The following is a 12637-nucleotide window of genomic DNA, read 5'->3' on the forward strand; positions in this document are numbered from 1 at the left end:
ACTGCCATACTTTGAAACTAATGAAATGTGTGTATAATGTCTTGAAATGTTGTAATTAGTTCTCTGAACCAAAAAAAAATGCAGATAAAAAAATTAAGGATTCATTTGAACCAGTGTATATTTGACATCACTGTCTCGTAAAACTGCAACTATTCCTCACAAAGATGGAAAATTTCAGTGCTTGTAACTGCCTAAATATGGATTAGTTTAAAAAAATCTAAATGTTAAACACACATTTTTACTTTAATCACGGCAGACTCGTGTCTCGTGCTCTTAATTTTTACTCTGTGTCCTTAGATTCTCAGATATTCTTTGATCCTTAATCAGCAGGATTCCTCCAACCAAAATTTACCTCCAGAGACAGAATAATTATTCTGCAAATAGTTGTATGATGAATGATCCAGACAAAGAGGGGCAGGAGACTGAAAATTAGTAAACAGTAAGTAGAGACAAAACTGACTACTTTAGAAGAAAATCAATTGTAAGTTAATGAAAATCAAGTTTTTAAAAAGAATGCTTCAGTGCTACACTACGTGATACAAGGAAATTTAATTACATTTTACGAGTTAGTATTTATCTTCTGTATTAGTTATGAATATTTAATAAACAAAGATGAAGGTAAAAAGTAGTAAGGATTTTGAATTCTGTCAACTCTGATTCAGGTGACTTACCTTGGGGTCATACCTCTTGTATTGGTCAAGGCCCAATCCTATGAACAAAACAAAGATAAGAAAAGTTTGAGTGATCACAATATTTGAAGTACAAATATAAAAGATAAGTACGTTACAGGTAACATTCTCATTTACTGAGAGGAAAGGAAACTTCAAATAACAAAAGCTACAAGCTTTTTTAAGGAGTGGGTAAAATTAATTAGGCTAGCTAACAAAATTTGATAACTTCCATCTCCTTCAAAATGTAGTTTTCTTAAATTTTATGAATAACATTGTTTCAAATTTTAAATATCTTATATGAAAAGTTATAAAACTTGGATGTAAAATGCAAAACACACACACACACACACACACACACACACACACACACACACACACACACACACACACACACACAAGACAGAAGGGTCATTCTCCACCAAGTGGCCTAATTTGAGGAATAAATGACCACACAAATCTTCCCTTTGTAATAACAAGTAAGCTACGCAAAACTTGGAGCTCAAGATACACAAAAATTCAAGGTTGTGGATGACTTTTGATGGATAACTGCACATTGACATGTGAGCTCTATGACAGTTTTGTTTATATTTAAGATAGCTTAAAACCGAAACTAATTGTAACCACAGAGATGCTACTTGTTATCAGTTCAACGTAGTTGTAGCAGTTATCTGTGAGTATTTTAGAAATAATCAATGTGCCATTACATATTTTTGCATCAAATTTGTGCCTCCTTTGATGTTACAATGCTAAAAATTATCATTTCATATTTTCTTTGTTATTGTTCTTTACAAATCGCAGGTTTTCTGTACTGTAAAAGATTTAATTTGTTTTGAAGATCCACTAAACAAAGTTTAAAAAATGAGCTAGAAACTTCTACTGTCAAACATTTGCAAACTTATTATTTCATTTAATGTTTGATAGATTTTATTGTTGATTGGTTCTGTAATATTTTAATTCATCATCTATATCTAATCTTAACCAATAAATTATTACAATAGAGACCAGGATAGAAATAATTCAAAAAGGAGACTCTATATATGATGATTACAAATTTACTTTTTTACACATTACAATCCTGGAAGAGCCCCCACCTAGGTGCCAGATAAGGGAATGCTCATCAGTAGCTCCTGGCAGTTGATGCGTACAAGTGCACCAAAAAGGCCTGAGGGGGGTGGAGAGGAGGGGGGGGGGGGGAGAACAGATATCAAATGCAACTACGGAAAGCCCAGCAAGCCGGTAGTGGATAAACCACATGATTTCAGACACAGAACAAGCATAGGAAAAAATTTATATAATGGAATACTACATAACTAGTCACAAGGACTAAGATCTAATACACTGAACGTACACATGCTGACAGGAAAGGTGGGGCAAATGGTGGACTTGATGGTTAGTAGGAGACTGGATACTTTAGGATTCTCAAATACCAGATGGAAGGATAGTGGAAACAGAATTAAGGAACGTGTAGAGTCTCTATTGAAGTGGGAATGAGGAAGAAGGAAGAAATGGAGTGGCAGTAGTTACCATATAGTGGTGAAAAGAGAAGGTTAATAGAATAAGTGACAGGGTGATGAAGGTCTATATGACAGGGTCATGAAGGTCAAAGTGAAAGAACAAGAAATGGGTATGGAAATTCTGGAAGGATATGCACAACAAGTTGAAGGTCCTGCTGAAGAGGAGGAGTACTTTGAAGAAGAACTGCAGACAACTAACTGGACAGAAGATCAGGGTAATTAATGGGAGATCTATATGCACACATGGGAAGGAACGAGAAACATATGAAGGAGCAATGGGGGTGGAAGGGTGAGGAAGGTGAAATGAGGAAGGATGAAAATTGTTAAGACTTTTGTAAAAGAAATGGACTAGCAAGTAACAAAATCTGATTTAAGAAGATTTAAGAAGAAAGATAACATGGTAAATATGCAATAAACTACATGATATGTGACCAACCAGGCTGGGAGGGGGGGGGGGGGGGGGGAGGTATCATGGTAATATATTCTGTAGCCTTAGGTAGTGATATGTCTTTTAGTTGTGGCAAAACAATTAATGAGGAGAAGGCACCAGAAAGACAGGAAAATGGGATAAGAATATGGGAGTTGAATAAAGAGGAATAGTGCAAAGAAGAATGTCAGAAAACAGTAAAGAGAAAAACACTAAAATATGATGTGCACTCAGCAGAGAGCAAATGGGGAAGATGTGAAACATTGATGGTGAAAGCAGCAAAAAAAGTGTGTAGAAGAATAGGTAATAAGAAAAGGTAGAAATAAAAACACTGGTGGAATGAGAGAGTAAGAAAGGAAAATGCAAATAAAAACAAAGCATTATGTTTATGGTTTCTAGAGAGAACAGAGAAAGCAAGAAAGGAATACACTGAGAAGTAGAAGAAAAGAAGAAGAAGAAGGTGGCTGAGAGATTGGTAGCAGTGGAGGAGAGAGAGAATGGATGGAACAGTGGACAAAAATGAGAAAGAGGACAGTGAGGGGAGTAAGAAGGTTCTCTATGGAACAGTTAAGATTAAGAAGAGAAGTGTGATGGAAAATGTCAGAGCGATCAATAAAGAAGGAAATGAAACTGAGAATGTACAGGAAATCAAGGAGATGTGGAAGGAATATTTGGATGAGATACTAAACACCAATGGAAATTGGAAGACAGAACTGAGAAGTGTCGATATGTAGAGAATTTTGAGATGGAGTCGAACTGGACAGAATAGAGGACGTGATGAAGATCATTAAAGGTGGAAAAGCACCTGGACTGGATGAAGCAAGTGGAGATGATAAGAGAACCTGGTGCTGTTGTAGTGCAATGACTCTATTAGGTTATGTGGGAAAGGAGGTCACCTGGAGACCTGAAAAAATGACTCATAGTGCCGGATTTTAAGATAGGTTGTTGGAAACTATGCCAAAATTATAAAGGAATTACTTTGATGTGACATGCTGCCGAGGTGTATGAGAAAATCCTAGAACAAAATAGTTGTTGTTGTTGTCGTGGTCTTCAGTCCTGAGACTGGTTTGATGCAGCTCTCCATGCTACTCTATCCTGTGCAGGCTTCTTCATCTCCCAGTACCTACTGCAACCTACATCCTTCTGAATCTGCTTAGTGTATTCATCTCTTGGTCTCCCCCTACGATTTTTACCCTCCACACTGCCCTCCAATACTAAATTGGTGATCCCTTGATGCCTCAGAACATGTCCTACCAACCGATCCCTTCTTCTGGTCAAGTTGTGCCACAAACTCCTCTTCTCCCCAATCCTATTCAGTACCTCCTCATTAGTTATGTGATCTACCCATCTAATCTTCAGCATTCTTCTGTAGCACCACATTTCGAAAGCTTCTATTCTCTTCTTGTCCAAACTATTTAACATCCATGTTTCACTTCCATACATGGCTACACTCCATACAAATACTTTCAGAAATGACTTCCTAAAACTTAAATCTATACTCGATGTTAACAAATTTCTCTTCTTCAGAAACGCTTTCCTTGCCATTGCCAGTCTACATTTTATATCCTCTCTACTTCGACCATCATCAGTTATTTTGCTCCCCAAATAGCAAAACTCCTTTACTACTTTAAGTGTCTCATTTCCTAATCTAATACCCTCAACATCACCCGACTTAATTCGACTACATTCCATTATCCTCGTCTTGCTTTTGTTGATGTTCATCTTATATCCTCCCTTAAAGACACCATCCATTCCGTTCAACTGCTCTTCCAAGTCCTTTGCTCTCTCTGGCAGAATTACAATGTCATCGGCGAACCTCAACGTTTTTATTTCTTTTCCATGGATTTTAATACCTACTCCAAATTTTTCTTTTGTTTCCTTTACTGCTTGCTCAATATACAGATTGAATAACATCGGGGAGAGGCTACAACCCTGTCTTACTCCTTTCCCAACCACTGCTTCCCTTTCATGTCCCTCGACTCTTATAACTGCCATCTGGTTTCTGTACAAATTGTTAATAGCCTTTCGCTCCCTGTATTTTAGCCCTGCCACCTTTAGAATTTGAAAGAGAGTATTCCAGTCAACATTGTCAAAAGCTTTCTCTAAGTCTACAAATGCTAGAAACGTAGGTTTGCCTTTCCTTAATCTTTCTTCTAAGATAAGTCGTAAGGTCAGTATTGCCTCACGTGTTCCAGTATTTCTACGGAATCCAAACTGATCTTCCCCAAGATCGGCTTCTACTAGTTTTTCCATTCGTCTGTAAAGAATTCGTGTTAGTATTTTGCAGCTGTGACTTATTAAACTGATTGTTCGGTAATTCTCACATCTGTCAACACCTGCTTTCTTTGGGATTGGAATTATTATATTCTTCTTGAAGTCTGAGGGTATTTCGCCTGTTTCATACATCTTGCTCACCAGATGGTAGAGTTTTCTCAGGACTGGCTCTCCCAAGGCCGCCAGTAGTTCCAATGGAATGTTGTCTACTCCGGGGGCCTTGTTTCGACTCAGGTCTTTCAGTGCTCTGTCAAACTCTTCACGCAGTATCGTATCTCCCATTTCATCTTCATCTACATCCTCTTCCATTTCCATAATATTGTCCTCAAGTACATCGCCCTTGTATAGACCCTCTATATACTCCTTCCACCTTTCTGCTTTCCCTTCTTTGCTTAGAACTGGGTTTCCATCTGAGCTCTTGATGTTCATACAAGTGGTTCTCTTATCTCCAAAGGTCTCTTTAATTTTCCTGTAGGCAGTATCTATCTTACCCCTAGTAAGATAAGCCTCTACAGCCTTACATTTGTCCTCTAGCCATCCCTGCTTAGCCATTTTGCACTTCCTGTCGATCTCATTTTTGAGATGTTTGTATTCCTTTTTGCCTGCTTCATTTACTGCATTTTTATATTTTCTCCTTTCATCAATTAAATTCAATATTTCTTCTGTTATCCAAGGATTTCTACTAGCCCTCGTCTTTTTACCTACTTGATCCTCTGCTGCCTTCACTACTTCATCCCTCAAAGCTACCCATTCTTCTTCTACTGTATTTCTTTCCCCCATTCCTGTCAATTGTTCCCTTATGCTCTCCCTGAAACTCTGTACAACCTCTGGTTCTTTCAGTTTATCCAGGTCCCATCTCCTTAAATTCCCACCTTTTTGCAGTTTCTTCAGTTTTAATCTACAGGTCATAACCAATAGATTGTGGTCAGAGTCCACATCTGCCCCTGGAAATGTCTTACAATTTAAAACCTGGTTCCTAAATCTCTGTCTTACCATTATATAATCTATCTGATACCTTTCAGTATCTCCAGGGTTCTTCCATGTATACAACCTTCTATCATGATTCTTAAACCAAGTGTTAGCTATGATTAAGTTGTGCTCTGTGCAAAATTCTACCAGGCGGCTTCCTCTTTCATTTCTTAGCCCCAATCCATATTCACCTACTACGTTTCCTTCTCTCCCTTTTCCTACACTCGAATTCCAGTCACCCATGACTATTAAATTTTCGTCTCCCTTCACTATCTGAATAATTTCTTTTATTTCATCATACATTTCTTCAATTTCTTCATCATCTGCAGAGCTAGTTGCCATATAAACTTGTACTACTGTAGTACAAGTATGGAAGATAAAAGGTGATAACTCAGAGAGAAACAATATGGGGTTACCATGAGGAAGACTGACAGTTTTTATTTAAGGTAGCTGCAAGATGGATACTATGAATTAGCATTTATCAATGGTTTTCCTGGTTGGTTGGTTGGTTGGTTGGTTTGTTTGGGGAAGGAGACCAGACAGCGTCGTCATCGGTCTCATCGGATTGGGGAAGGATGGGGAAGGATGGGGAAGGAAGTCGGCCGTGCCCTTTCAGAGGAACCATCCCGGCATTTGCCTCGAGTGATTTAGGGAAATCACGGAAAACCTAAATCAGGATGGCCGGATGCGGGATTGAACCGTTGTCCTCCCGAATGCGAGTTCAGTGCCTAACCACTGCGCCACCTCGCTCGGTCGGTTTTCCTGGACACTAAGATGTATCCGATAGTGGAAAAAAAGCAAGAACTGGGAAACTATTTAAAAAAGAGGGAGGGGGAGGGGGGAGACTGGAAAGCCATGAGAAGAATAAAGGAAACATATCAAGGAAGCGACAGTTGTCTAAAAGCAGGAGGAGAGAAGACAGATTGTTTAGAAAAGAAAAATGAGCTGAAGCAAGGAGCATACTACCCTAGTTATTTTTCACTACTGTTACAGATGAGATATTGCAGAAGTGGTAGTATGAACAAGAGATGAAAATATGAAAGCAATGGTGTTTGCAGATGAATTAATGATGTGGAGATATAGGAAAACAAGAGGTACAAGAAGGGCTAATGTATAGGAGGAAATGATGGCAGAGTATGGATCAAAATTTAATGTAAAGACGTGTGAAGCTAAGCTACAATGGATATAAGCATTAGTGGGCAACTATTGAAGAAAGTGGAATGTTTCAAGTACCAGGAGAGCATAATAGAAGACAGTGAGTGGTATGATAAGTAGGTTAGCAATGGGGGAACGTAAACACATGGGTTCCTGCAGAGTGTAAGAGGCCTGGTGTGGAGAAGGGATGTACCACAAAAAAAGCAAGCAACTGTTATATTGAGCTTATTACGCTCCAATACTCTTACATGTATCAGACACATACGTGTCTTTCTTTCTGATCTTGTCCAGTAAGTCTCGCCTGATTCGGGGTTCTGTGTGACTTTCCCTAACTCTACCCTTTTTCCTAAGCCTCTCCAGTTGCTTTCTGTTCACCCCTCTTCCTTCCCCGTCAATTCTTCTGCCAGACAAAGGAGCCACTGGCTCCAAAACCTCGCACAAGTAAAACTTTTTTCTTTTTTCTCTTATGTGTTCCCCTGCTGCTGCTTGGCGAGTACATTTTTGATCTATCCAATTACATTATATGCCAGAAACACAGGTAATGAAGAAAAGGAAGGTGAGCAAGTCACGGGGCTACAAGATGAAATTTCAAAGAAGCAGGATATGACTTACAGCAATGGATAGGGTAAAGAATGAGACAGTGAGAGAAATAGTGAAAGAGGAGCTCATGCAAGACTCCACATAAAAGACAAGATGAAGATGGTGTGGGTGTGCTAAAAGAATGAGAGTTGTAGAATACCAAGACAGGTCCATGAAACAACTATAGCAGCAAAAGACCTAGAGGTAGACGAAGAGAAGATGGATTGTTGAAGTGAAAGAATGTGTGACGATAAGAGGAGAAGACTGGAAGAGGGTGGAGAGGGAAATACAGTGGGTGGACAGGAACAGACGGATATGCTTACATTCCAAGCACACCCAGCCACAAGCTGGGAACTGTCGAAGATTGTAGTGGTGGTGGACATTTACAGAAATTTTTTCAAGAGGGGGCAAGATTCAAATCTCGCCAGTTTTGATGTAAATGATTTGGAGGGTTTAAAATATGTCATGCTCCAAGAATTAAACTTGACAATAAGTACCCAAAGTATATGTACCTCAAAAGATTGTTAATTATCTACTTTTTATTTTTAAGACAGATTACTATCGGTACTAAAAGGTAAACGTATTTCAGCAATAGTGTATCCGAGCAAGTCTTTGTGTGTTATTAATACAAATGCCACCTTTTTGATTCAACAACTTGATGTTACATCCTCAGGTGATTAAATCCAATGAGTTATGAAATAAATCTAGAAAATATTCACAAAAACAATTTATTCATACTCCCATAATGTTAGGTTGAGACTAAAAAGTAAAAATCTGAAACAGGAAAAAATACAGAATGATTGAGAAGTTCCTAGTGAATATCTGCAAAAATGCCATATTAATACCCCTTGAAGTTTATAAAAAGGACATAAATATTAACAAAAAGTTTATTAAACTCTGATGCCATCCTTAACACTTTCTTTGCTCATAAAACTACACATCTAGTCACATTAATGGATTTATTTCATTTTCCTGAATTCTATTTTTTTTATTCTTGACAGACATAACAAAAGACGAACAAAATTTGTTCTGAAAGGTAAAATTTTTGGATCATGTAGGTAAAGTGTTTCTCAAGGCCAATACAAGACTAGATGAATGTGAGAAATTTCCCAAAACCAACATCAAATTGACCAGAAGAATTGACTATTAGCAGCCTACGACTGCACCACAGTAATCCTTGAGTCCTCAGTTTGTCACATTATTGTGTTATGCGCCAGCTGGAATGCAGGATTAGTCACACTGCGACTGTGTGTGTGCGCCTGGAGAGTACGTTTCTTCGAACTTGAAATTTCACAATTTCCCCTCTCCTCTAGAGCAGAGAACAACATTTTATTTTTTCATCTTGTGTGTTTTGGATTAAGTATTGATGTAAACATCTATATATAATTGTGTTGTTCTGGTTGTTCTATTGAGTTGCTGTTTCCATTTTATGTACAATATTTTGAAGACTGATCCTCAGCCATTTTCCTCAGCTGCTGTAATTTTTGCTGTTATGTGTATTTGCTGCCTGGACTCCAACCAGACTGTGGATGATAGTTGGTCACACACCAATATTTATAGCCGAGTTTGACACCCGATGCCTGCTCGCTCTATGATGCTCTTTTGTAAATGTGTAAATGTGATTTATTAGTCTCATTACATACATTGTACAGATCATATGATCTGTTGTACAGGAGACACGTCAAGTTTAGCAAAAATATAATGTATAATGATTTACAGAATTTTTTTTGCAGTATTTTAAGATTAATGCCAATTAATACAACACTACAATATTTAATATAAATTAACAGTTTACCAATTTCCTTTGTTGTACACAGACAACACTGCAATATTAGCTATAGATTTTTATTGTTCAAAGTGTCAGCCTGTCTTCCATGAATTCTTCAATGGTGTAGTAACATTTATCCATTAAAATATTTTGGAGTAAGCTTTTCAGCAAACCAAGGCCCATAGTTAATATGTTTCTTCCTTTTAATTTGTTATATATTTTTAGCACCATGTGCAGAGGTGTCTGAGCATTAAGCTTTAAGTGATGAGAAGGAAATTTGAAGTTTTCCTAGCGATGACTACTATACCTATGCTTAAAACGGAACTTTTCAAGATAATGTTGATTATTATAAACAAAAATTAAAATTTCAAAAATGTACAATGAAGTAATTGTAAGTATTTTTAATTTCTTGAACAATGGGCAATATGACTCATTTTTGTGGGCAGCACACGTTTCTAATGATTTTCTTCTGAAGAATTAGTAGGTGTGTACTGTCTATTATCCCATACCGAATAACAGATTCAAAATGTTTTTCAGAGCCAGCACTGATATTCCATGATGCAAATTCTCTCAGCGTTTTCGAGCTCTGATGAATGTGATGGACATTTCAAACTGAACGCAGGATCAACAAGCTATCACGGGTTTTCTTTTTCTGCAGACAAATGGTGAGCTGCTGTTGTGATTCTGTTGAGCATCAAGGAGAAGATGTATCCTTATAGAAATTGCGGATGGATGACTGCCATGTATATTACTGCCATGTTTATGTGTTGGTAATCATGATGGAATCCTGTGCCAGAGTGTTAGACAGTCTCCTTTCTGCACCTCAGATAGGGCTGAACAAGAAAGTAACAGAAAAAGATGTTACTTCGCCTCAGTTTTCTAAAGGTTCATATCCATCTTGACTGCAGATCTGCGCCAAAACTGCTGCCACACAAAGGAATCAGCACAACTTCCCCTGACCAAAGTGACATCTAAGAAAACCCAAGATATGTACTGGTTGCAGTATTTCTCATTATGGTTCACAATTTCTGATCTCCAGTTTAGTGGAGTCACAGACAATGATTGCTAGGAATTCAAGAAAAAGTCCCCAACAGGAAGGTCAGCTGCCTAAATGGAAAGGTTTTCGCTATCATTCACACCATCAGGCATCTTTCCTGCATAAAGTATGAGAGCTGTGTGCGTAAGTGTAGGTATTAAGTGTAGGTGACTGTAATGGGGGTGTGTGCGTAGTGTAGTGTCTTTGAGTGTGTTGGAGATGGTGGGAGAAAGGAAAGGGTGAGACTTGCTGCTGGCACATAGCCGACTCCTCTTGAAGAGAAGAAAGGGGGGGTCACCGGGCTGAACATCTCCATCCAATGGACGGATCACCATCAACAGTGACTGGTGATCAGGGACTCCATGCCATTATCTCTCCTGTGCTTTCAACCATAAAGGTAAAAGGGAAAAATGTCAACAACACATGGCGTACCTGCACGGCCACCTAGCCAAGTGCTAGCCACTTCTGTGATCTGATGAGAATTGATGTATCCACCTCGGCACCGCCACTGACTACATTTTAACTGTTGGTGGGTGGGTCATTAAAGAGATAATTCTTGGCAGCTGCTATCAAAAATTAATATGCAGCTCTTAGTAGCCAGTAAAATACATTTAGTAGCTAAAGAATTCATTTGCACAATCATTTATAGGATGGAGGTAGCTTGTTCTTTTTAAATAACAACCCAGAAATTAGTCACTTTTGTGTCTAAGGACACATTGAGAAATATGTTCCAGAGTATTTATTCAGCCAGCCATCATGTGTGGTCTAGTAGCATCTTTGATTAATAATCAAAATGTCCTTTGTCCCAGGATCGAAACCCACTGCTGCTTTAAATTTTGATTAATAATCAGCATTGGTGCCCAAAGATTTTCGGCATAAAAAGTCACGCCCATTCAATCAACAGCCTTGTAAAAGGGGGCAGGGGAGCGGACAGATGTTCAGGGCAAGCTCTTGTCCTTGGGGTGAGAAACTGCCTCTAAAGGCTGAAGAATCAGCAATGATACAACAGCACGAGAATGCAGAAGGCAATGGAAATCACTGCATTAAAGACAAATAACATGTATTCACAGCACATGTGGCCTGTAATGGAAAAAATGTCTTGATGATCTCTACATTGGCAAAAGATTCTGGAGTAGTCCCCCATTCGGATCTCCGGGAAGAGAGAAAAAGATAGAATAACCAACAAAAGGATAATGTTCTACAAGTGAGGATGTGGAATGTCAGAAGCTTCAATGTGGTAGGGAAGCTAGAAAATCTGAAACGGGAAATGCAAAGGCTAAATCTAGACACAGTAGGGGGCAGTGAAGTGAAATGGAAAGAAGACCAGGATTTCTGGTCAGATGAGTATAGGGCAATATCAATAGCAGCAGAAAATGGTATAAATGGAGTAGGATTCGTTATGAATGGGAAGGTAGGGCAGAGAATTTGTTACAGTGAGCAGTTTAGTGATAAGGTTGTTCTTATCAAAATCGACAGCAAACCAACACCGACAACGATAGTTCAGGTATATATGACGACATCATAAGCTGAAGATGAAGAACTAGAGGAATTATATGACAATACTGAATGGGCAATACAGTATGAAATCTAATACCAGGTGTACTGGTATGAAATGAGTGTTAAGATACAAATGTGCCGATAGGGAACATTTGTTGCTAATGAGCCTTAAATTTTTTTTTTTGTTGGTATGACATCTGTCAAAGATATTTAGTATACATCAAGTTATGGAACAAACAACATCATATGTTTTCATTGTGTTAACAATGTCGAATTTTGCACCAGAAAGTGATGATTTGCGGAAAGCATTAATTTTTTTGTTTTCATTTGAAAGAAAGTGCTGCAGAGTCGCATTGAATGCTTGTCGAGGCATATGGTGATCGTGCTCTATCAGAAGCAACATGCAAAAGATGGTTTCAACAGTTCAGAAATAATGATTTTGATGTAAGAAATGAAGAACGTGGAAGACCAGCAAGAAAGTTTGAAGACGCCGAATTGCAAGCAATATTGGATGAAGATGATACTTTGAGTCAGAAGCAAATGTCAGCAATGCTAAATGTGGCACAACAAACAATTTCTGACCGCTTCAAAGCTGTGGAAAATGGGTGCCACATGAACTGAATGAAAGACAGATGGAAAATTGAAAAACCATTTGTCAAATTTTGCTTCAAAGACATGAAAGAAAATCAATTTTGCATTGGATTGTTACTGGTGATGAAAAATGGATTTATTTTAAGAACTCTAAAT

General features: G+C 38.2%; 1 protein-coding gene across 4 annotated transcripts in view; it reads right to left on the reverse strand.

Moving 5' to 3' along the window:
- LOC126202895 (calcium uptake protein 1 homolog, mitochondrial) overlaps window positions 1-12637 on the reverse strand; it is a 236704-nt gene that overhangs the window by 102301 nt on the left and 121766 nt on the right. For all 4 annotated transcript variants that reach the window (XM_049936971.1, XM_049936969.1, XM_049936972.1 and 1 more), the window contains exon 5: window positions 672-709. In XM_049936971.1, coding sequence (XP_049792928.1) covers window positions 672-709 — 38 coding nt within the window. The remainder of the gene's footprint in view (window positions 1-671; window positions 710-12637) is intronic.

This window comes from Schistocerca nitens, chromosome 9 (genome assembly GCF_023898315.1).
Source record: "Schistocerca nitens isolate TAMUIC-IGC-003100 chromosome 9, iqSchNite1.1, whole genome shotgun sequence".
NCBI lineage: Eukaryota > Metazoa > Arthropoda > Insecta > Orthoptera > Acrididae > Schistocerca > Schistocerca nitens.